The sequence below is a fragment of the Thunnus albacares genome, chromosome 5 (genome assembly GCF_914725855.1).
Source record: "Thunnus albacares chromosome 5, fThuAlb1.1, whole genome shotgun sequence".
In the NCBI taxonomy this organism is placed as follows: Eukaryota; Metazoa; Chordata; class Actinopteri; order Scombriformes; family Scombridae; genus Thunnus; species Thunnus albacares.
This window is the reverse complement of record NC_058110.1, coordinates 23,456,742-23,482,492: the sequence shown is the minus strand read 5'-3', so window position 1 is coordinate 23,482,492 and position 25,751 is coordinate 23,456,742. Positions and strand designations below refer to the sequence as shown.

The following is a 25,751-nucleotide window of genomic DNA, read 5'->3' as shown; positions in this document are numbered from 1 at the left end:
GCTAAGGCTCCCACAATGAGCCTGACTGTATTACCACTGAGCTCTGTCTAATTATACACTCCCAGAGAGAGAGAGAGAGAGAGAGAGAGCATATTAGGTAGGGGAAAGAAAAAGTTATCATGTGTCACTGTGTGTCAGAGAGACTTACTAGGAAGGATGAGTGTAGATTGAAGTTGTAAGGGTGAGATAGAAGGTGTGTGTCAGTTAGAGGGAAGAAGAGAGAGAGAGAGAGAGAAGGAGGGAGGGGGTTGGAGAGATCAGGCAAGCTGAGGAGAGAGAGAAAGAGAGCGCTCTCACCGGGAGATAGAGTGAGAGAGAGAGAGAGCAAAGAGGCGTTTAGAGAGTGAGAAGGAGGAGAGGCAGGAATAGGATGAAGGGAGGGAAGGCTGAGCAGTAGAGAAGAGGAAGAGACTCGCAGTCTCAAAACTGGATATTCTACGTGCTTGCTGCTGCTGCTGCCTGATCCAATGAGTAGACTCTCTGCTACCTGCTACGCAAAGGCACCCGGTGAGGTATGTGACCACGCCGCTTCCTCCTCTTGAGTGTGTGTGTGTGTTGGTGTGTGTGTAAGAGAGAGGGAGCGCAGGTGTGTTATGAACTTTGAATGAAGGGATAAACAGAGCGTGGTGTCTGTGTGTGTGTGTGTGTGTGTGTTCTGAAATGCTCTGAGGAAGCAGGTTTAGGAGTTGCTGTATGTACAAGTCATCCTGAAAGTGAGTGGGGTTAATTATAGGGAGAGAATATGTTTGAAATGTGTGTGCGTGTGTGTGTGTGTGTGTATGTGTGTGTGTGTGAATGAGAGTGTGGTATACACTCATGTAAGTCGGCACCTGTGTGTGGGGGTGTTTGGGCGCGTGGAGGAGAATAACAGAGAGAGTGTGAACAAGAGTGTGACTGATCCAGAGAGAAGGAGTGTGTAAGGAAGACAGAGACAGAAAGACAGACAGACAGACAGAGAGAGTTGGAGGTTCATCACTCAGCCTGACGGCAGATCAGGACTTTCAGAATTAGAGCAGTGGGCTTAAATAGCCCTGGTCCAGAGATAGCCAGGGGCCCTAGAGGAGCCCATTTAAACTGGGAGGGACAGATATTAGAGTGATGAGGGTGGGGTTATAGTCGAGTCGGGTAAAATTTGGAAAGAGACAGAATGAGGTAGGAGGAGAGAGAAAATAGGAGGCGCAGATGTTGGGGGCAAGTCTGGGAAAAGATCTCACACTGTCAAAGCGAGGGTGTGCAGGTGTTCAGGTGCATTTGTAATCTAACTTCTTATTCAACCAGTGCCAGTACCAGTAAGAAAACGTTCACTGGGAGAACTTCCAGTGTCACCGTTAATTTTTAATCACAACCTTGTAACTCTGCTCGTTCAAAGACTTTAAATTCATCCGTTCCCTGCATCCCCCCCTATTGAGAATACAGAGCTGCGTTTGTGGTGCCGCTACTGACTCCACTCAATAACCGCCTCATTTCTCACCATTCTCCATGGAGAAATAGTACGCCAGTGTGCACGATTATGATTTCTGTATGTCTATTTCTGTTACGGCAGGCGCTGTCCTTCTGCTTCAGTGATATCCCAAATGCTGCATATAGGAACATTTCACAGGTTCAAACAGTTCTCAGCTATAGATGTCTTTCAAGCAAGATGTACATTTGTCCCTGCTGACTTAATTCACTTATTTCAATTATGAGGACGAGTGCACAGGAAGTCGTATGACACTGAGAGATTGCTTCCAGAAATGCTTGTTCTGAGAGAAGATAAATGTGCCTCATCTGTTGGTTTTTGATGTTGGATTTGTCACTAGCTTGTTGAACAAAGGACTCTCTGGTGTAGCCTATCAGTGAAAGTTTGTGCCAAGGTGGGGCTTTAGCTGTAGTCAGGTAAGCCAGATCTGTGTTTAATATCTGTGTTATAGTAATTGCTAAGAGGAAGCTTGGAGCTTTATTTTATGACTCCTGCTATGCGACTGTACCAGGAAAAAGTGCTCTTGTGAATGATGTAAAGATGACAAAGAAAAACTGAATGTAGATATGTTTCTGTATCCTTTGGGGAAATGAAATCAGCTCGTCTCTGTGGGCTGAATGAGAGATACGGCATGTTCTCCCATCCCATGTTTCTTAGAGTTGTGCCACCCTGAAGAGCAGAACAGGCCTCTTGTGGGAGAAGGTTGAGTGGCTGCTGGCCCTTTAAGAGTTCTATTTTTACAGGGGCACACTCATGCATGGAGCGAGGCGCACAGAGGAGGCAGTGGCATACGGAGACTCTATCTGCTCTGCCTCACTTCTATGACTCCACACAACACATCCTATAGGACCGCGAGTGACTGAGAGAGAGTCGTAAAACTCCAGTTCAGTCCGTAGAGGAACACGTTTTGTTGACGCAAGCTCGAACATGAAAATCATCAAAACTGAAACTTACAAGGTTTCCATCCAACAAGGAGAATCAGCCCTTTTCAAGTGGATCCCTCTGATGTCTAAAAGTGATAATGAGTGGGAGCCTGCAATAAAGACACCCTTATGCACACTGTACACAAATGTGCCAACATTCCCACATACTTGTTTTGATATGCAGATAGCTATGAAAGAAATCTGAAAACATTCATGCCCCCTTCTTACAAACACATAATACACTTTAGTTTACTTACACCCACACTCTCCTCGAAAGAAACCACAAAAACGAACATTTCAGAGAACAGTTTTTATACAAATCGATGCACTTAGCGGCACGTATAGTGCTGTACACCCACGTAAAAAAATTACTTATACATCCTCAATATCTGGACCTAAAATAATCTTCTCCTTATGCAATCTGCATGTTATATAATGCATGGCCTGTCATTATCACAGCGCTCCTTCACGCCCTGCTGTGCCTCTCCACCTACAGTACCACACAGACAGGCAGACACACACACACACACACACACACACACACCCTGCACCTTGTGTTGACAGTCATATACTCTACTCTAGCACTCTCACCCACGTTGAGTGTGTGCTCTCAAACAGCCAGCCAGATGAGTGAGAGGGAAAGACAGAGGAAGACAGAGAGTGGGTGGGGTGGGTAGGGGGACTGAAAGTGAAAGAGAGACAGTGGGAAAACTTATAGAGTGAAGTGTACATTCATGCAAAGATTAAGCATTTACATGATAAAAATGAATCCCTTCGTTTGTGTTACGCATGTATGACTGTTTAAGGATTGTATGTTATATGTTTGCTCTGGGAAAATTCCAGTCCGCCACCCACTGAAACCTTTTGTGGGTGCAGCAAACTAGCAGGTATTCGAGGCTACATAACCCCACATAACCTTATTCTAGTATTCATTTTATTTACCACCCTGTTCTTTACCCTCTTCAGGGTCTCAGAGGGGAGGGAAACACTCACCAGTTCATCGCAGCATGTGTGATGGATAATCACTCACTGTCACTCACAGTCACACCTTATCGGCAAACGCTGACGTGCATGTCTTTGCATGTTAACGTGTTCAGCTCTTATAATTTTTTCTTAAATCTGGGAACCTGTTAGAGGGGGAAAAATGATTTACAGCTGATAAACCTGGAAGAAAATCAAAATTTTTATTTCATGTAATTTAGAGCTACAGCAATTAGTTAATTAATTAATCGATCATCAGAAAATTAATCACCAACTATTTTGACAACTGATTCATTGTTTTGAGTCTTTTTTTTTTTTAAAGAAAAAATTCTAAAATTCTTTGGTTCCAGCATCTTGAATTTGCATATTTTATTCTTTCTTTGGTCTCCTATGATAGTAAACTGAATATCTTTGGGTTGTGAACTGTTGGTTGGGACAAAACAATTTTTTGGTTGCATTTTAGGCTTTGGGAAACAGTGATCAACATTCTTCACCATTTTCAAACACATGTAGCCATTTAATTAATTAGTCAGTCAACAAGAAAATTAATTGGTAACTATTATGATAATGATAATAATGATAACAATAATTTGATTAATGGTTTAGGTCCTTTTTTTAGCATAAATGCCAAATATTCACTGGTTTCTCTGTATTATATCACTTTAAACTGAATATTTTGGGGTTTTAGACTGAGAAAACAATGAAGACATCATCTTGGGCTTTTGGGAACTGACAAGCATTTATTTATGATTTTTTGACATTTTAAAGACCAACTAATCAATTAATTGAGAAAGTAATTTTAATCAATAATGAAAATAATTATTAAGTGCAGCCTTAATGTCACTGAAAGTGAACTGACAATCAAGCAATATGTGTCAATACACCACATCTATGCTAACCCTGTCTTGTAACTTATGAAAGTGTTATAGCTAAATTGTATTTCACAAATTTCCCTTCATACTACATGCTGATCAGGACAGTTTATGGTATTTTTGAGTCAGTCAAAAGGACCTGCTGTTCCCAGATCAGCACAGTTGGACGGGTATGAGAATTGGCTTGGGAGCTCAGCCGAGGAGCCAGGAGTGTGATGAATAATCCCAAACACAGGCAGGTGTTTGAATACAGTTGACACCGTGCCAGACTACTTTAAGGTGACAGACACACCTGTCGGCCGGGGCGTCCCTTGAGAGGAAGGTGCGGGAAGTTATATTTCATAGGATATATTTACATTCAGAACCAGTGTGTGTGAATGTGTGTGTGTGTGAATGTGTGTGTGTGTGCATATGAAAACATGTAGCTGTGTGTGCAATCTGTCGCTTATCTCAGTCTTTTCTTCGCACTTTGTGTTTGTAAAGATTGCTGTCTTTGGCCTTGACTCACTAACCCTTGTGTACGATCAATCAGTATGTTCTCCTCCTCCTCCACACTTCATCTACAATAGGGGTCAACGACCTTTCAACCCTGCCACCCACCGCTTACACCCACAGTTTTTCAACCAGGCCTGCCTCTCTGCCTGCTCGAGCCCATGCAAGTTAATCCGCTCCCTCGTACAGACAGACCCAACCTGCACAAACACAATATATTGCAAAGTATCGGCGTTGGTATCACTATACAGAAAGTGTAACATCTGAGACATCCTGTAGCCTTTAGCATCAATAGTGTCCTGACAGCCTGTCCTGAAGTTGGATGTGTATTACCTTCCCTACCCTTGCAGTGCTTTCTTCTTTCTTTTTTTTTTCTATCCTGTGCAACATGGAAATCACTCAGCAAAACATCTTTATCTAATTAAATTTGTCTTTTTTTGTAATTATTGGCAGATATTATCAGGTAGTAGAGTGATGCGGTTCTCTCTGAAGTGGAACTCCCCGTTTTCATTTTGAAAACAAGCATTAAGCCCACTCAATCCTGTTTAATATAATTTGTAGCACCCTCTATAACAAACAGCATAAGCGATGTGTTGAGTAAATGGCTGTGACTGTGTGTGGCTGGGCAGCAGATTTGGTGTAGGAGGGGTTGTAGAGCAACAGCAATAATAGCAGTGTATAGCTATGTTGCCTTGAATACCAGCAGTGATAAAGGTACTCCAGACAGTATCTGTGCAGCCAGTCTAGACAGTCTCTCTGAAAATGAATGGCACTTGAGCTACCAATGGGAGATCTGGCCATGGTCTCTCCATGGAGATGTCATCACTATGTTTGCTTACAGCTTGCTGACATTTTGCTGCTAAACCAGAGAACCAACAGAAATCCAGTTTGACTGGCAGTCGCCAGGGGACAGTGCCAAAAACAACAAATCTTTGGAATGAAAAGTAATCTCCCCACTCTTTCACACACAAACACACTTGTCCTCTTTCTTCCAAGCTGTTTCTTCCCTATTAGACTTTCTTTTACTCTCTGAGTCTCTCCCTCTCTCTTTTTTTCCCCTCTCCTCTACCCTCCACCCTCATCGTAAGATACTGATCTCACAGCATGAGAGTACTACTCACATCAAGGGCTCTGAGTTGAGCTAATCATGTCATAAACTAGTGAGAGGGACTGCTACCTATGAGACTGTAAAGCCAAGCATTAAAAAGGCCAATTTAAAAAAAAAACAACATAATGATATGCAGGAATGAAAATACAAAGGCATGACTATGCATTAGCAGTATGTGACATCAATACAATTGCATAAGAATTGCTGTCACCTCACCAATAGTGTGTTTCATGTTTTTTATGTCTTTATGATGCATATGATGCCAACAAATTGAAACCAAAGTCATTTCTTTGTGGTCGAAAATGTATCTGGTACAGATGCCGCATAAGAGGCATATTATCAGACTCAGACAGTGGAAAAGAGCAAAAATGAAACTCCCATCAGTAGTCACTTAAATGTCAATGAATGACAACAACATAACACCCGCTTTAGAAAATGTCAGCCACAGGGTTTGCAGAATACCTGTTAACTGTTCCACTTGTTCTGCTGACCTCTGCATGCACATTCATGTGTGCAGAACATGTCTGTGTGTATTTACAGAAACAGACACTGCAGTAGTCTGCCGTGGTCAGAGGAAGAGGAGAACGAGGTGGAGGAATTTTTGCTTCTGCTGACTGGCTGACCTGCATGTAATTAGTCAAGTCATATTTTTAACTGATATTGCGTAAAAGCCAGCTTAAGGAGCCATAGCTGCCCTATTTATACCCTAGGGGCTAATGGCCTGTACCACTACACAGGGGGATTTCCTCCCAGAACTATACTAAGCCCGCCTTAGGCCGTACCAGTTAGGATTCACAGGGATTAACCCAGCAATACATTACAAGCGTCACCCTGTAGTCTGCATCACTCACACTTCTACTCTCTACCTGTCTGCTCTTCACTTTAAATGTTTAGCATATTCTGTTTACATTTCTGCTTTTTAGAAGATGGTATATTCTGTTTTTATGGGGGTTTTTTTTGCTGCACTTAAGGTAGACACTCGTGATACTTTCATCAATTTGTGGCACAGGAATGTGTGCGAGTCTGTCATGAGTGCGCACATACACAAAGAATAAACCTTTCTATTACTCTTTGGATGCATGTTTATGTTATTGTGTACATGCAGTATACCTTGTTTGGTGTCTGGGTGCGTGTGTGTGTGTGTGTGTGTGTGTGGGTGTTAATAGTAACTCCTGAGCCATAAGCCCATCCTCGTTGTGGTTGAGCCGGCTGCGGGCAGGGCTGCTGGCTCATCCTGCTGAAGAATGGGTCAGGGCCCTGAAGGCTGACCTGGCCCTTTGCCCAATAAGCTATCGCCCGTATCACCCTGTCCTTTTATCAGCTTATCCCGGCTCCTTGTAGAGTAAGCCACCACACAAGGCTAGTAGTACTCCCCTCCTCACCCCCTCACCCCCCTCCCTCCATCACTCCAACTCTACCTAAGTTTGCTGTCTGTCTATCTATCTATCTATAGCTTTCTATCTATCTATTTGCCGTGTCCTCTATCTCCCCCCTCTCCTCTACTCCCGCCTCTGTTCAGATCTGTTACATTCAGCAACAAATTTCTGCTGCATCAGACGTCCATCATAGATCCCCCACTCAGCCTGAAACGTGATCAGACACCCGATCCAAGGCTACGCATGAGGAAGGGGGGGGTGAAAATAATAAAAAACAATGCAAAATGTCGTTTTGATTTTTTAAAAAAAGGACTACAAACTAAGACAAAGAAAGTTCCCCATGCTCATATCTGCCAGACTCTCACCTGTGGAAGTATTTGACCTCTGTTGCTACTTTACACTTCTACTGCTATGATTTGCTGGGTGAAGTCTGACTCATCTGACCTTTCTTGTCTCGGCCTGACCCTGTGTGTGTGTGTGTGTATGAGTGTGTGTGTGTGTGTGTGTGTGTGTGTGTGTGTGTGTCTGTGTGTGTGTGTGTGAGAGAGTGTGTGTGTGTGATGGACAGATTACTTAGTGCAAAGCCGGAGCGGGAGACAGACAGAAACAGCAAGCATGAGGTGGAGGAAGAGTGTACGCCAAATGCCTCAGTGGTGCCATAAATGATTGACAGCACAGTGTGACTCCACGGTGTGTTTGCTCATGTTGATGGTTGTCTGTGTGTGGGTTCAATATGCTAAATATCAAAGTGTGCGTGTATAAGTAGAGCACAACAGTCATTTCTACATCTCTATATTGTAGTAAACACCCTTTGATGAACCTGGTCCTTCCTCTATTTCCTTCTCTTTCACTATGACTGGACTGTAAATTTACACCAAACACTGACAAGTGTTATGATTTTTTTTAGAATTATATTTAATTACATTGTTCAATCTGATGAATGCATCCATTAGTACTACATGCTGATTGAAGGGCAGAGGAGTCAAGGATCTTTAGAGGAAAGTAATTATTTTATTTTCTTCATTATATTTTTTTTATTTCCTATTGATTGCTTTTTGTATTTTAATATACGAGGTATGTTTCCTCACTAACTTACTGACCTTGAGTTTTAATAGTATGAGTTAAGAATGTGTTCATTATGCGGGTTGTTATCTCGTATAATCATGTGTTGGATAGTTTAATTTAAACTGCCAAATTAACTCTGACCCCTTATGACCGGTGTGTTGCTTTGTGTAATATAATCATAGAAAAATAATGATAAAAGCAGCTGCATTTTTGCTGCTGCTGACTCTGGAATTAAATCAGTCATTAAGGTTTTTAAATCTTAAAAAATATAAAATGAAAAATTTCCTGTTTGTAAACTAGCTTTCATAAATAAGAAAGAAAGCTGCTATTCTTGAACTTTTTTTTTATTGAATATGAATTAATGCAATTATGAATAGATAGATTTTTATTCATTTCATTTTTTAAAGACTGTTTTCCAATTTATAGCTGAACAGCTGGATAATTTTATTACTTTTGTTTGCCAAGTTTGAAGATTGATTAAATTTCCATGTGACTGTCCAAAAAAAAATCTCACGTTTGTTTCATCTCAACCTATAATGTTACAAAATTTTTATTCATGAGTCTTGACTCTGTTAATTTTGAAACTTTGTAATGAACCCACACAAATACAACTAATGACACGGCAGGCAGTGCCTAGGCCCACACAACCTCAGTGCATGTCATATTCAAGAAGCATTCAGTGTGAAAAATAAATGTAATGTTTTCCTAAATGTCAGAGGAGCCTTTCTTGGCAATTGTCACCTCACTGCGAGAATGTTATAATGTGGCCTTCTAGCTGATGTGTCTGCACACACCTCCAAGTCTGATTAGCTTTCCATTCCATCGAGGTTGAGAAGTTAGACAAGGTTAACTTCTAATTTACAGCTGGTCAATGCGAGTCTACATTTTGCTCTGTGTTTGCAAGGCTGAATTTCTCTTAGAAATATGAAAGAACATAAATATTGCTTTTATGATTAGTCACCAATAATGATTTGATTGCTTCATTAAATCCTATTTTCCCCCTGTGCTCCAAGTTATGTTCTTGCTCCTTTTGTTGCATTTCTGTGCTGATAATTAAAATAAGCTTGTGAAGTTTGATAGGGTTATTAACATAGTGTTACATTTTCAACCTTGGGCCTGTTCAGTATTTTATAAAAAGTTTTTATACTGACAGGTTTCTGATTCCTTGCTGTGAATGAATGACACTGCTCTCACCAATTCAGTCCTAATAAGCCGTACCAGCCATACACACTTCACTTGCATTGACTGAATCGCTGAAGCAAATCATTCAGAGCTCTCCCGCAGCGCTCCTGTTAGCGTATGAGCCTGTGTGTATGTGTGTATGTGTGTGTGTGTGTGTGCGCGCGCACGCATTCAAAGTCAAATTAAATTTATTCATAAAAGCTCTTTTAACAAGCAGGTTCATCACAAAGTGCTTTGATGAGAACAAAGGACACAAAATCAGATGAAAACTACAGACAAACAAAAAGAACAAGTGTGTGAGTGAGTGTGTGTGTGTGTGTGTGTGTGTATGTATGTGTGTGTGTGTGTGTGTGTGTGTGTGTGTGTGCATGATGGATGTGAAGTTTAGTTTTGAGTCAGAGGCAGCAGCGAAAGCCTGAGTCTGAGAGTGTGTGTAGGATGAGCCTCCTACCATGTCCCTCCCTGTCTCTCATCAACTGTCTCTCTGCCTCCCTTCCGTCCTTCCCTCTCTTTTCTGTGCCAACATGTCTTCTAAAAACACAGTATTTTAATGACAGTAAACGCAGTAACCGATTTTAATGATTTGATTAATGGTTGATTGATTCATGACTTTTAATGTTAAATGACACATTTCACTGGTAAAACATAAGTGGAAAGCATAAAATTGAGCAGTACAAAGGCAGCATACAGTCAACTGCCCAATATATAATCGGTATGTGCTGCATCCTTGAATGTTTGTGTGCTTGTATATGTGTGTGCATTTATATATATATATATATATATATATATATATATATATATATATATATATATATATATATATATATATATATATATATATATATATATATATATATATATATATAAATATATATATATATATGTGTGTGTGTATGCATGTTTGTATCCCTCACAGTGATTAAAGCAAGTGGGCGGCAGCAGCAACTGGTCTGCCTGTGTGGCTCTGCATAGCAGACATGTTTCTCACTGCTAGATATTACTCATTTCCTCAGCCCTTTGCACACACAAGCGTGCGCACACACACACACTCTTGACACACACACACACACACTCACATACACAACAGACACAGAGATAGATAGGCTCTCAGTTCTTTCCCTCAGTTTGGTGGGCTCGCTGGTGTTATTTCATGCGCACAGAGATCAGAGGCAGTGTGTAGCTGGAGGCTGCTGATATCTGCGGGTGTTGTAACTAGCGGTGGTGCTGTGGAGGAGCAGTGTAGCACAGTAAGGAGCTGAGGAGAGGGTTGACCCTCTGGGAGGACTGGAATATGAATGACTGCCAATACTGGGACATCTGCTCAGCCAGCACTAAGGTCAGTCTCACATCACATCACAACAACTACCAACTCCATCAACCTGTCTGCCTGCATCCACATTCTCAAACTACTCTTGTTGATAATAAGAGCTGCTTTTCTATTGCATTAGGTCTACTGGTATATCAATTTATGTGTTTTTGACAGTACAATATGATAAATTAGCAACTTATGTTCTGTAGTTTTGTTTTTCTGAGGTTTGCAGTCATGAGCATGGAGGTACATTTGAGAGATCTCCCGATAAATGCATGTAGAGAAAAGGCGGGATGAGGAGGAGCGGTGGAAATCAAAAAATTACTTGAGATTATGTTGAATAATGTGAGCGTTTTACGTTCGAACATAAAATATGTTTTGAGAGTGTTTATTTTTTTATCACTGTTAAGGAAAAAAAGTGAAAAAAACTTCAAATTAATTGTATTTGTGCTTACGTGGCAAATCAAAAGCTTTTAGGAATATTTCATTGAAAGGACTGTGTACCATCATTATGCCTATAATTTGTTGGGTTTGATATATTTAAATTGTACCACAGCACAGTAGCTCCAGCTAAACTCCAGCTCTGCGTGCATGTCTGCACAGTGTAGGAGTATTCTGTTAGAAGACGTTTCTCTGCAAACTCCTCCACATGTACAATTGTGTTCTTTGTTTTCTTGTATTTTTTTTTTTGGCAAGTTTACTTCAGGTCTGTTTGGTCAACCATTTTCACGAGGGCTTTCAAAATGACAAGTGTGTAAGAGTCATTTCAGGACAAAAACTGAAACCAGATTCTTTTTTAATTTTAGAAACATGGGTTCTAAACAACTTGTTGTGCAGCCAAAGTACACATAAGAGTTCTTTCACACAAAAAAAAAATGTGATAAGTTAGTTAAATAAAATTTATACAATTTTCATTTTTTTCCTTTTTGAGTTAGCTTTTCCAAGTGGGTTGTTATTGCTTCTTTTCTTTGTTTATAAAACACAGATTTTTTGAAAATGGAAAAAATGTTTGCTGTTTTCACTTTTTTCTTTCTATTTAGTCAATAAATTGCTTAATTGTGAGAGTATTGATGCCATGTTAGTCTTATACGGTCGTCATAATTAATTTGATCAAAAAGGGATTCTTCTAGACGTAACATAGACCTACTTAAGGAATGAATTCCAGATGTTGCTTCTGGCAGACGGCTTTACACTATATCTCCAGAATACATTATCAGTTTTCATGAACTCAAGAGGTCATTGGGTTTTTCGAGCCCACAGAGGACCATTTTAACTTTGACCTAAACTGAAATATATCACTAAAATGAGACTTATACGATTTCACATCATAACAGCAACATTGTCATTAACTCAGTAAGGGCATTTGTCACCGCTGAGGTCCCTTTTCATGTTCTACTCCGTCATACCCGTCCTGTCAGTGTCTGGGACAATGGATCCCCCTCCTCTCACCGCCCAGTTTTCAGTTTTCCACTCAGATGCACAAACAGCTTGCTCCACTCTAACACTTATTCTGTTTTTGGACCAAGTCACTTGATGAGTAACAGTTTATCCGCCTCTCCATGGAGTATCCCCATCTAACCTCTCCAACCGACTGGATGTGTGTGTGGACACAGTTGCCATGGTGACAGTGTGGCGGATGGTGAAACGGCAGGGAGTTGGTAGGCTGTTGAGACAGACTTGCGGGTGAGTGCGGGGCTGAGTGGCAGCATGGCACTGTGGTGTTGTGGCGGCAGCGGGAGCAGCGATTGTGGTGGTGGTAGTGGTAGTGGTGGTGGAGGGAATAGCTGGGCTAGCGGCGCGGCAGCCATCACTTCAAAAGAGCTCATTTAAAACGTTTGGAAAAGAATTAGTAGAGCTCCCCCGCACTTCTCACTGAATGAAACAAGGCTGTAAAAATCTCTGACACATTCGAGGACTCAAACACAAACACATACACACACACACACACACACACACACAAAGACCTAAACAAATAAACACATTCTCCCAGAAAAAAAAAATTACACATGCACATAGACAAACAGCATACATGCATGCACACGCACACTTTTCCACACACCCCTGCTGTGACAAATAATTAATATGCAAAGACACATATCCTGTATCCACAACAACTGGTGGTAATATCAACAGTGTTTCTGTCAGCTTTTGGGTGGGTGGTGACCAGCTTTGCCTATCACTGGGGGAGTAAGTACAGCCGCCTGAGGGAGTATTTGTGTGTCTGTTGCTGTCCGTGTGTGTTTCTGAAAAAGAAGGGGTGGGGGGTGCTAGTAGTAATCTTATATAGAATATAGAGAACACCCGCGGGTGTCGTGGGGGTGGTTCATGAAAGTGGCACAAAAACATATCTACATATTCTAATCATCCCCCGAGAGTCAGAGAAGAAAACTCTCCTGCTGTGAGTGCTCTGTATGTGTGTGTGTGTGTGTGTGTGTTCTACACACACATGCCTCACTGCCTCTGAACTTCATTGGCTGTAAAATGTATTTTTAGCCCACATGTGGGAGTAATGTGTTTGAATGAAACAAGTAAGTTGGGTAGTTTCAGTCCCGCCACAGTCCACATAGGTAGTGACTAATTAGTGACAGCTATCCGAACACTAAGAGTGCAAACCTGTTTAAAATAGTTTGAATGAGGTAGTCACTGGCTGATTTCTTTCTGTCTGTCTGATGCAGCTGAATGTTTATTTGCATGTCTGACCAGACTGACGGGAAAATCTTAACTACAACTGATGCCAGGACCTGACAGACTGTCCATTTTCCATGCCCCCCTTCCTCCTTTTCCCGACCTTATCTCTGTTTCTCCCCTCTTTCATCCGCTCTCTAGGTGAGTGGTGCTTCAGTACAGAAGACTCAACAGTGATCTGACAGTGATGCTGTGTAGCAGCCTTCCCCTCTGTCTGCGCCCCTCGTTTTCCCGTGAGGCCCATGTGACCTAGCCTACACCCACTCACAGGGGGCCCCCACTGCCGCTGGAGCCCACCCATGAATCCCAGCCCCGACCGTGGCAAAGAGTGCCTCCCTCCTAAGAAGAGGGAGTCTCGGCAAGGATCGGCAGAACACCACGTCCCCCTGGACGAATTTAAACCCCCTGTGCCACTTCGGAGTAGGACCAGCACAGGGAGAGGGGAGGGAGGCAGGGAGGCCAGTGACAGGGACCGAGCTCTGACTAACCCAAACCCCCATCTCCTACATACTCCTCCACCCCTGCCTGCTCCAGCACCAGGTCTCCCCCTGCCCCTACCATGGCACCTGGGCTACTCTCCCTCTGTCTCTCTTCCCCTTTTCCCAGCACAGGTAGGCGAGAGGAGGGGCTCAGGGTCTCCTGCTTGGAGAGATGATCCTCTCTCCTCCCTGCCCCACCACTCCAGGTGGCTTAGAGGGGAAGGCCCCCTCTCCTTGCCATCTTCCTCCTCCGCTTCCTCCTTTAAAGCTCCCCTCCCAGCCGACTCTAGAGAGATGTGGTCCTACATTAACAGTGGCCGACGGGACTACAGCTCTTCTCTCTTTTCCCCGTCATACTTGTATGGCCACCACTCTCTCTATCCCCAAGACCCAAGTTTAGTTGAAGCCAGACACAGGTACCTGGGCAAGAGGCACAACGGACTGGATGGGCCGGGCAGCAGGACTGCCTCAACCTCCAGGCCTCTGCTCACAGGAGAATATGTAAATGACAGCAGCAGAACCAGATTGGACTTCAGTCCACATAGCTCCCATACAAATGGTGGACGGAGACAGCAGGAGGATCTAACATCCCATGTCCAATCTGGAGGGCCATTTTTGTCAGACTCTCAAGCTCAGGAGGGCCCTGAGCCACATTCCTCACTGCAGGACAGACATCCGCATGGAATACTTAAGGCCAGCTCGAATTTACTCTCCACCAGTCCCCATCCCCTCGGACCAGACCCCAGGGCAGGTAGAGGGGGACTATTAGACCCCCTGGGGGCCTCACCAGCTGAAGCCCACATCTACTACTCCTTGGAATCAGTGTGCCACCCAAGCCCTCAGGGCTACCCACTCTACAGCCCTTCAAGAACCCCTCTGTACAACCTGCACAGGGAGCCAGGCCCCAGGCAGCACAATCTAAGGAACTCACCACATTCACCCCTGGGTCTGCCTAATAGCCATGACAGGTCACAAAGAGACCGGGACAGAGACCAAGAAAGAGACAGAGAAAAACTCCCACAAAGGGACAGGGAGCGAAGTAAAGACAAAGAGAAGCACCTACAACATGACAAAGACCCAGAAAGAGACAGAGAGCGCGAGAGACATCGGGAAAGAGACAGAGGAAGAGATTTATCTCCTTCCAATCTTCGCACCTCACCACCATCCCTTCACCCATCTCCCCCTGCGCTCCTACCTCACTTCACCAAGGGTTCTCTGATTGAGTTGGCCAGCGGGCGGTTGAAGCACGTGGAGGAGCTGCGGACCGAGGACTTCCTGAGGAGTGCAGATACCTCCCCAGAGTTCCACCTCAGCACCTGCACTGTGCTACTTATTTCCCCCAGCAGTGCACAGGGCTTCAGTCACCTGCAGGTCCACCTCACAGACCGCAACACTCAGGTCAGCTTTCTCTTTAGATATATGCTTCAGCTTATTTATTCTGATTTTAGTAACAGATATCTCAATATATCATTATCACTGATAATAACTGCATGAGAAGATGACTGTGAATTATCGGCTTGGCCTTTAGATGACAAGTGAACCAATCCAGATCAGTTTACCTCCTTACACTTATTAGATTGTGGTGATAATAAGTGAAATACATGCAAGAACCTCTTGGTTGAGTGTATAACAATGTTGTGGTTTTGTGTAGGAGTTACTGAAGGTCTTGGTGGAGTATCCATTCTTTGTGCAGGACCGAGGCTGGTCTTCTTGCTGTCCCCAGAGAACCACACAGCTGTATGGCCTGCCCTGTCGCCAGCTCATGGAGGGGGACGTCTGCCTGGCTCTCACCCCAACCCCAACCCCTACACCCACCCAGACCCACCGGACACACACGCGTACCAGCTCCAGGGCCCATCGCACGCAACTCCCCTCCCGGCCCGCAGGAGAGTCCAGCAGCTCACACAGGGAGGAGATGCCACCTCCCCCTCCTCCTCCCCCTCTTCCTCACCACCCACCTCCTGCTGTGCCGGCCCCTCCACGTGCCCTGGCTGCAGAGCCTCCCACTCAGGAGCAGGCGCGTCCACGCAAACGGCGCTGGTCTGCCCCAGACACCCTTCCCTCAACTAGAACTGATGACAGCCTCCTGGATTTACCTCATGGCTCCAAGCTAATGAAGTGGCAGTAGAAACTTGCACATGCATACAAATACATGCATACTTACACACACACACACACACACATAAGCACATACACACCCTCCTTGTCTCTGCTGCACCCACCAAGACAAACAATGGGGAGACCTCAAGGCAGGGTTGCAGGGAGGGAATAAAAACAATAGAAAACGCAATTACGGGTGTCCACACTGCTGCCCAAAAGATTAACCTAGTCCACTCTAGTCTAACCCTTGTTGCATCTCTCCTTTCCTTTCCTTTCCTTTCCTTTCCTTTCCCTTCCCTTCCCTTCCTTTCCTTTCCTTTCCTTTCCTTTCCTTTCCTTTCCTTTCCTTTCCTTTCCTTTCCCTTCCCTTCCCTTCCTTTCCTTTCCTCTCCTCTCCTCAACTTTTCTCAACTTTCCTCAACTTTATTTAGCACAGCCCTGAAAGGAGCAGCAGCTGAAGGATCTCTGGATGGCTCCTTACAGACACACTGAAGACATTTAGTGAGACAATCAAAGCACTTGTCTGTGTTCACTCTGTTTTTGTAATGGTTGTCCCACACACCTACCTACTGACAGTGTTTCCTGCAGGGTATCGATTTCAATCAGTGTTATGAAAGTAAACGCTATTGAAAAAGTGCAGATATATATGAACAAAAATTGACTATATATTACATTACAGATGTTATATACAGTAAATATGCTAAACAGATTTAATGCAATCTCTCTGTCAATTTCGCAATGCATTTTGTTTTGTTTTTTTATTATCTTGCTTCTGAGCCGATGTCTACGTGTCGGCCTGGGCAGGCAAGGTGAATGTATGAGCAACTCTTCGCCTTTTTTTATTCTCGTCACTGGGAGTCATTTCAAACAATTGTTCTTCAAGGCATTACACTCCAATATGTTCTTAACATTATCTCTGAGAAAGGGAGAACACTAATGAAACTGCGTAACAGACAATCCCACCTACACAGGCAGGTCTGTACCACATCGCCTCGACACTCATGGTGTTTTTCCATTAAAAACTGTGATGGAAAGAGTAAAAAGTGCAGTATGGCTGAAGAGTAATGGTGCTAATAACACGTTGGAAGATGATGCTTTGTGAATACTCTTGACCCCCATGTACTGTACGCTTCTGTTCCCATCTCATTTTTTACGTACTGTATATGTTTGAAGGCAGGGAAAATGATGAAAGTATTTTAAACTCAGATACGGGTATCTCCTCTGATTCAGCACACTCTCTCACTTTAGTTTTTGTGTTTGTTTTTTTATTTTCAAAAAGAAAACTTTACCTGTTGATTTTTCTTTTTAAATGTTATAGCTACAAAAATGTATATTTTTAAAAATTGTGAATCTGTTATATGATGTTCGCTAGAAATAAAGGAAAAAAGCTTTATAGATTTAATTAAAGGTGTCAATTTATTCCCTGCTTGCATTGTAAAGTACTATACAGTTAAATTATCATTTAATATATATATGACAAATATGAGATTGACAAAAAAGTGTGGTAAAAAGTCAACATACATGTGAGCATATTTTATTTGCTGACATTAAACTCTTGCAAGTCTAGCTGCATGGTGGACAGAGAAAAAAAATCAATTACAAGGTAATAATAAAGGACATTACATTAAATTTCCCTTGATGCATTACAAATAGATTCATCATATATACATCTCCACTGACGATTCTCTGTATTTTTTGCTCTGCCCTTAGGCTGTCGTTTGTGATGATGACAGGGAAGGAATACAGCTTCACTTGTACATTGTTCATGCCTGCTCTGGCGCAGGGTGGCTCTTCCCAGCATTCTTACATCTTCTCTCCGTCTATGTTGATGGTAAGAGTCGGACGCTTTTCCTCGGTCTCCCCCAAGTTGAACCTCTGCAGCAGCTCTACCGCAAACAAGGGCACCACCTGGCAAACAGGACACAGTGCAGCGCCCAATCAGTACGCTTAGGAGGACCTCTATTGGTGGTTGAAAATACTACCGCTACACTTCGACTTGACAGGGAGTATTCACCGTGGATTGAACATCAAAGATTTGACATAATTGTAACTCATAGTGTTTGGCGTTTAAGAAAAAGCAAATCACACCAACACATTTCTCTTGTCTGAATGCAACTCTGCTTTCCTTCACTTCATACAAAAATTTAAACAAAAGATACAAATTTAAATGACAAAAATCTACAGGTGTGAGACTGTGAGAGGAGAAGTAAACTATTTCTACAGTCAATACCTGATCTACAAACATGAAATCAAAAATTGAAATATGACACCTTGTCTACACCCAGAATCTACACATATGCATTCAGAGTAAATGTGTCTCAGCAAAAAAAATAAATAAATGATTGACCCTTTTTCCAACATATTGAATATTAATAATTATATATTAATTGTGACCCACCTGTGTCATGATCAGCTTCCTGCTTTTAGGTATGTTTGGGTCTGGATACTCCTCTCCAAAGCAGAGCTCAATGCCATAAGAAGGTGTGGGTCCCTTCCCTTGTAAACAGCTCTGAAGCTCTGCACAAATATGAATTGGTATATTCAGACTGAATGTATAAACACATTTGGATTTACATGACTAACTGAATTCAATCTGCTTTTTAAGTAGCTTTTATTCTGCTAAACACTGTCTTACCACTCAGAAATGTGGCTACATCAAGCAGTTTGAAGGTCTTCTCTCGCTCCAGTTTGTTGGGTCGGTCGGTGTGTTGGGCCATGGGACCGCTCCAGTACACCCTGCCCTGGCAGAACCGCTTGATGAACACCCCATCTGGGGCCACCCATAATAACACACCCCTCTCCAAATGACAAAGAAGGCGGTTCATCGCTTCAACCATGCTCGGTGGCAGGGATATGGAGTTCGGGGAAGGGAAGGAGAGCTGCTGGGCACTGCAGGGTCCATATATCCGTTCATTTCCCAAGGGAACACGACCCTGCAGGATAAAGCACCCATCGGGACTCCTGGTGATCACTCTCGTCACCCTCTGTCCGTGGTACAACAACGTCACCTGCATACGAAAGTCTGCACACACAATTGCAATTTAGGTTCCAGGTCATACAATGGACTGGTCAGTGATATGTTCAGTTGGTTTTGTTTCTGTGTGTAACCGCAAAAGTTCTCTTACCTGATACAGTAAATGGGGGGCTGAGGAAGGTTAAAGGACTAGGAATCTGATGTTGGGTTTTTTTTCCTGTGAGCTCACAATACATGTGCTCCCTCATCAGATCCTCTAAAGCGGAACAGAGACATAATTCAGTCAGCACTTTGTCAATACTGTAAGCATATTGGGATCCCGCAGGGAAAGCTGCAAGATTACTTACGGAGTTAGAAAAATAATGTGTTTTGTTGTTGTTTACAAGAACAAGTTAGCAAGACGAGAGTCCCTACCAACATGTCCATGTGGGCTTAACATGGGTTAGATGGGGACATTTAAGTCCCATTTGAGCAAAGCAAGTAAATATTTGTTCACTGGATCCATTTAAGCCCCAAGTATGTCATGGGGGCCAAATGTTGGCAAAAATGGGATACAAGCTGGGCCCTTGAAAGCAAACATTCCCAAGCCCCACATGGTACACATTCTATACTTAGAGTCATAGCTGAGCCAAACTGGGCTGGATTATCCATATATTGAATCAGGCAAGTGCCCAGGGGCACCAGCCAATTTGCCGTGCTGGCAGCATGAAAAAAATGAAAAATGTAAATAGATTTCATAGTCATAAATGGCAGATACAACATTTATAAAGAACTTCATTTAGCTTTTATTTATCGTTACAATAAGAAAGCAGTTGAAAAGTAGCTGCTGCTGTGTGTCTTTCAGCACCGCGGAGGCGTGGAGAGAGGTGAGAGAGAGAGAGAGAGAGAGAGAGAGAGAGAGAAGCTATTTATTTCAATAGTAAGAGTAGTTTACTTTATTGCTGATAGAATGTTCAAAGACCATTTTACTAATCCACCCTCCCATGTGAGATAAGTACACCTTCGTATTCCTGAGTGCTACAGTTCATACATTAGTTAACTATTTTATTTTCTGTTTTACAAAGGCGAGAAGGAAAATCAAGTCCTTTATAAATGTTGTATCTGCTGTTTCTGGCCAGTAAAACAAAAAATGCCTTTTTGTTTGTAGATTTTGAAATGAAAATCAAATCAATATTCTGTTTTCATTACTTTAATTTCTGTTTCTGAAAACAACACAACAACCATAATTTTTAAAAGCCATCACATTGCAATACATTTTCTCGCTCTATGATCATTCAACTGTTGAAATGGTTGCTTGCAACAGTTGTTATGGGGCTTGCCTTATTTGGTGTGTAAAGATTCTTTTAGACATACTCTGTAATTGTTTTGCATGTAGTCCTCATACAGGCCATTTACGATGGAAATAATGATATTTAGCATGACGTGTTGCATTGGGATATGAGTTGCGTTCAGATTTGAGCATCAGTGTAAGGGTTAGCATGGTATTTGTAGCCACATGTATCTATGGTGTCAGGTTTTTTGGTTGTGTCTTATAATTTTCTGTAGTATGTGTGTTGATCCTGTACTTCAGCAATAAGTTAATGTAAATCTATGGTCTTTATACCCATAGTAAATTTCTTTTTTTTTTTTTTTTTACATGTAAAGTGGGAGGACGGGGGCACTTCAAGTGTTGTCACCCCAGGGCACAACACTGTGTTAATCCAGGCCAGAGGCCAGGGGCCAGGAAAGTTTTACGTAGGGGTCCTTCTAGGAAAAACTGGACCAACTTTGACTACAACATATCTATTTTAGTAACTTTTTTAAAATCCATTCCCCCTAAATAGATATCCCATTCACACAGTAGGAGTTTCTGTTGTGGTGACAAGGACACGTTTCATTGCCAAATTCTCATCCACAAATACTCTGAAACCAGAGGCACAGCAGCCGAGGTTTAACCCCCACTGGGGCTTAGTAGTAGTTGAGTACTTTTTCTCTGGACCACCCAGGCACAAACAACTAGTCTACAACCAGTCTAAGACCTAATCTGTCAGTACGTGAACTGACCAAATCCAAGCCAGAAGGTTAACAAACAAACAAACAAACACAAAATTGAAAAATTTAAGTTATCACACTATTTAAAGTATTAACTACTGTAATATAGTCACTCTCAACAATATCCCATTTGGGGCCCACTTTTGCCCATACACAGCCAATTTGATGCCTGCATTTGTCCAATTATCTCACATACTGTAAGGGGGCACGAAAAGGGAGCCAATATGGGGCCTGGTGAGAATATCTCACATGAGTACCACTTGTAGCTGACCTTAGCCCAACTAGCAACCCACAAGGGCAACCACTCATTGGGTGAATGACCCTGGTTGCATGGCTCAAATGGGATTCAAATGCCAAAGCAAATCTATGCCCACATGGATATTTTGACTCAGATAAAAATTACCATTTGATGACTTGATCATTTGAGTTTATTGTTTGTTTTGAGGGTCACAGGTAGACTTAATTGTTGGTTGTAAAGCAAAATGGTTGAAGATTACTTACAAATCCATAGTCTAGGATGACAGAGTACCTGTTTGTGAGTAAAACTTACCAGTCAGTGGTTTTTCTTCTTCTTTATTCACTTGAAATGATTCATTTTGATAATGAAGCTACAGCAGGAACAGAAACCAAAATTAGCTAAACATAGCATGGGATTTACAGCGAAGGATTTCTTTTTGTATATCAAAGATTAAAAAAAAAAAAAAAAAAGATCAGATGAATTTTGTGTTCAAAAGCTGTGTTTTCTGCTGCAAGAGGACACTATTCAACACAGCATAAAGTCCTCTGATGAGGACAGTTCAGAAAAAACTTGCCACTGATGTAAAGTCAAAGGAAAAATGGAAAGAAATGTAAATCAGAGAAGATATGCAAATTTTCAGTTATTTTCTAATTTTTCCACAAAGAAAAACAAAAAAAAACCCAAAAGCAAATCTGATTTCCCCCTTTTTCTAAAACTCTTAATAAACAGATTCTCTCTACAGCAGTTCTTAGTATGAAGTGACTTTGCTGTTCACCTCTCTTGGACACTGTGTCCAGTGTAAATTCATTATATAATCCAAATATTCAGCACTTTCAGTGCTACATTTTGTCAATTCATAGCTTTTCAGCCCTTGGCTGACCAGAGAATTATTCAGTGCTAAAGGCTTTTCCTTTTAGATACATTTGGTAATGTTTTTATTTGACCTGTTTGTCCAGAAAACTGTGGCTCACTGGAGACTTCTTAGCTTGGATGATTACTTGATCCTTTATCTGAGGAGACTCTGGGGAGAAAAACACATGAGAAAATATGTAAATACAGAGTCTCAATCCTTGATTTTTTTTCTTTTTTCCTTTTTAAGCATAAGTCTCTCTATGAGGAGTTCAAAGAGGACACCGCTGCTCAACAGTGCAGATATAATCAAAAAGACGATATATATATATATATATAAGAAAAAGAGATTTTGTATTCTTTACCTGCTGGTTTGGTCGGCCCAGTATCATAGTGGATACGGTACACTTTATAGGGCTCAGTGATGTCCAGTTGGTTGCGTTCAGGGACCTCCTGGAAGTCTGTGCTCTTGTTGAGTGCACAGCGGAGACGGGTCTTCCACATGGTGGGGTCAGCTTTATCCTTCCCCTCCCTGTATTTCCCTTTGTACACAGCCCAGGCCTGAATGTAAAGAATGAACTATCAGATACTTATGCATAATTACATGTGTGGAAAAATGAACTGAATGAAAAAAATAATTAAGTACTGGTTAAATGTATTTGTATGGAAGAGGATAAGGGGCCACGTGAAAAATGACTAAAGTCAGAATTCTAACTTTAATCGCAGAATACTGACATTTCTGAAATAAAACTTTATTTGTTGAATTCTGAGTTTGTCAGAATTCTGATTAAACTCAGAGCTCAAATAAATTTTTCACATGAGGCCCTAATCCTTTTCCATATATTTCAACATGTACACTACATCATTTGTAGTAATTCATTGACTGGCAGTGCCATTTTCATCAAAGGGAATGTTTGCCTAAAATACTATATTCTGTTGTTATTAATAATCATTGGCTACATCTATTCAAAGCATTTTGACAGCAGCAAACGGAATTTATTATACAGTCTTAAAATTTAGATTATTGAACGATTGCTGAATAATTTGTTCAGTTTGTTCATGACATGCACAGTTAACAGTCTCACTGAATTAACATGTGTGAACTTGAACTTGTGAACTTGTTGGTCAATTAGTCAACTCAGCATTTTGGTTCATAAGAAGAACTAATTCCAAGTGGTTCCGATCGTGACGACTAGAAACGTTTGGTTGATGAAACTAATGACTTTATTTACAAAAGATCATCTGAAGTCATTCAATAGAGTTGGGGTATAATGACAGTGTTCTTGTTACCTCGTTCATTCACTCACTCATTCAATCTTTCCTTTAGAGACACTCTGAACCTCTCTGTAAATGCTCAAAACAATAAAATGACACGTTTCATTGTTCCGACATGATAAGAAAAAAGCGAAATCATAGTCGAACCATTGTTCAACTTACGCAACGCAGCAAAAAATGTACGTCTTATCAGGAAAGTGCGTGCACATTAAGGCACTGTTTTACAAAACACATTCCTTAAATCTAGTTAAGTGTGAGAAGAAACGATTTGGGTGGGCTGCAAAAAGTAACTTCCACAGAGACACGGATGTGTGTTTGCGCTTTGAAACCACAGACACTTCTGTCTGCCTAACTTTCAACTTTGCGAAATAATATTCATAAACAATTCCTTGTTGTAATGTTTTAATAGTGTAGGAAGTGAACAACAATGCTGCCTCCGTATTGGATATTAGAAAGCGGCATAGGCATTGCTACTTTGTCCAATAGTGATAGTACATATTTAGCTGATAAGAATGTGATAATAATTTAGATTTTCCCCTTTATCAATCAACATTTTGGACATTATGGACTTTAATTAGGCTCATATATGGAACATCTCCTGATAACCTTACCAGGGGCAGATGCGGATCAATTTCTTTCTTATAATAAACCCAGAACATGCTAAAATAGACCCACATTATATGTATTATGATATGATATAATATATTAGAAACTGAGTGAAATGTTGACCTTGAAAAGAGCCGCATCCTCAGTCTGTTTGTAGTCCTTCTTGGCTGCGTGCTTCCACGGGATCCTGAACATGGTTTTGTCCTCATCCTCCCAGGACAGTCCTTCATATTGTCCACTGTCTACCTGAGCTACCAGCCACTCTTTCAGGTGCATCTTAACTCCTGTTTCCATCTTCAACACATACCGCGTTCACAGCAACAATAGTCTACTTTCAAATGTCAGGGAGACATGTGCAAAGTGACTCGAGCGCACTTTAATCACGTTCCCACCGCAAACGAAATATCAATTATCAACAAGTTTATTATTTTTTAACGCCGTTCCAGCTTCCAATATGTTTGTAAATACAATGCAATAGCTTAAAAATACAATGACGTTGATAAAAAATTCTAGACTGAGACCCCACCGCAAACTTAAATGCAGAAGTCGTAACTAAAATTAAGTGCGCTCTTGGAAGCGAAAGCGAAAGCTTCGAGCTCATTTGATACTTTCGGTTTCCTCCTGCATGTACGGTTGCAGCGAAAGTTTAATCATTTCCAAGCATGGTACATAACGGAGCCCGATAAACAGAAAGGTCACTGAGTTTAAAATCAGTGACAGAATGAACTAAAGGGCCAATGCCATGTTTTTGATTATTTTAAAGTGAACTTTATTTGGCCATATGACCTAATCAAATTTATGACACTGATCACATAACTCACTCTTACAACTATTCCTTATAAGATCCGAGAAGACTAAATAAATTTAAAAAAGAAGACAGGAGAAATTCAAGTGTAGGCAGGTATCTTTCCTAGTGCGTAAAACTAAATAAAAATGTTATGTTTTATTATTGGGAAATGTTCTTATGATTTGCCCACACAGGAAAATCAACAGGACATGACCAGTACGTATTAATCACGTAGACAAAATGACACAAACACACACTCACAGAGATAAGCACACATGAAGCCCTGCTTGCCCGAATCATACCGAAACGTTCATGTGAAAATGAAAGCATGTGGGTGTAAGCGGTTTTTTTTTTTTCTTTCTCAGAAGCCCCTCCTCCATTTTACAGGGTTTATGGTGCTGACTGGAGACACAGCCATGTCTTAAACTGAGAATTCAGATAATAATTATCTAAAGTTCAGACACTTGATAAGAAAAGTGTATAAACAGAGGTCAAAGTAGTTGAAGACAAACACACTGTGTAGCTCTTACCAGCAGAGGGGAGTATAAATCTGTGTTACTGCCTATTCAAACATATCACATATAAGTAATCTGTTATCAAACAAGCAACTGTGCACAGGAGAGACATGTTGTGAAATTTAAAAAAAATAATAAAATTAATATGTAGTTTGGAGGAGGATGCAATCACCTTGTTATCGAAATCCATCTGTATTCAAGTGTAACCAGGACTTGAGCTGCTTTGTCCGTCACTAACAAACAACATTCTGTCTCATAGCAGCTTGCAGGTGGTGTTGTTTGGAGTTAACTACACCAAGTGAGTAAAAGAACAGCAGCAAATAGAAATACAATGGTAAATAGAAATTCCTGATACAATCCAATATAACAGTCGAGTACCTTTAATTGCTGACACTGTGTCACAGAGGGGTTCATTTTAAAGGCTCTATGGTATGGGGTAAGCAAA

The 25,751-nt window shown here is 41.6% G+C and overlaps 2 protein-coding genes across 7 annotated transcripts in view; one reads left to right on the top strand and one right to left on the bottom strand.

Annotated features, from left to right (window-relative positions):
- Positions 1-16,362, top strand: part of zmp:0000000926 (ataxin-1-like) — an 89,052-nt gene extending 72,690 nt beyond the window's left edge. For 4 of the 6 annotated variants that reach the window (XM_044350808.1, XM_044350806.1, XM_044350805.1 and 1 more), the window contains 2 exons: positions 13,594-15,329; positions 15,583-16,362. In XM_044350808.1, coding sequence (XP_044206743.1) covers positions 13,752-15,329; positions 15,583-16,059 — 2,055 coding nt within the window. In that variant the 5' untranslated portion in view covers positions 13,594-13,751 and the 3' untranslated portion in view covers positions 16,060-16,362. Of the gene's footprint in view, positions 1-338; positions 513-10,407; positions 10,795-13,593; positions 15,330-15,582 lie in introns of those variants that run through there. The other 2 variants (XM_044350809.1, XM_044350810.1) reach the window with 2 other exon arrangements.
- A 1,390-nt stretch (positions 16,363-17,752) lies between these two features.
- irf10 (interferon regulatory factor 10) lies at positions 17,753-25,264 on the bottom strand. Its single transcript, XM_044353009.1, has 8 exons — positions 24,128-25,264; positions 22,489-22,684; positions 22,219-22,295; positions 21,587-21,644; positions 19,157-19,261; positions 18,667-19,053; positions 18,430-18,548; positions 17,753-17,939 (listed from the first exon to the last, which is right to left on the bottom strand). Exons 1-8 carry the CDS (start codon positions 24,296-24,298, stop codon positions 17,835-17,837), a joined length of 1,218 nt encoding a protein of 405 aa, XP_044208944.1. The 5' UTR covers positions 24,299-25,264; the 3' UTR covers positions 17,753-17,834.
- Between the last annotated feature and the right edge of the window lie 487 nt (positions 25,265-25,751).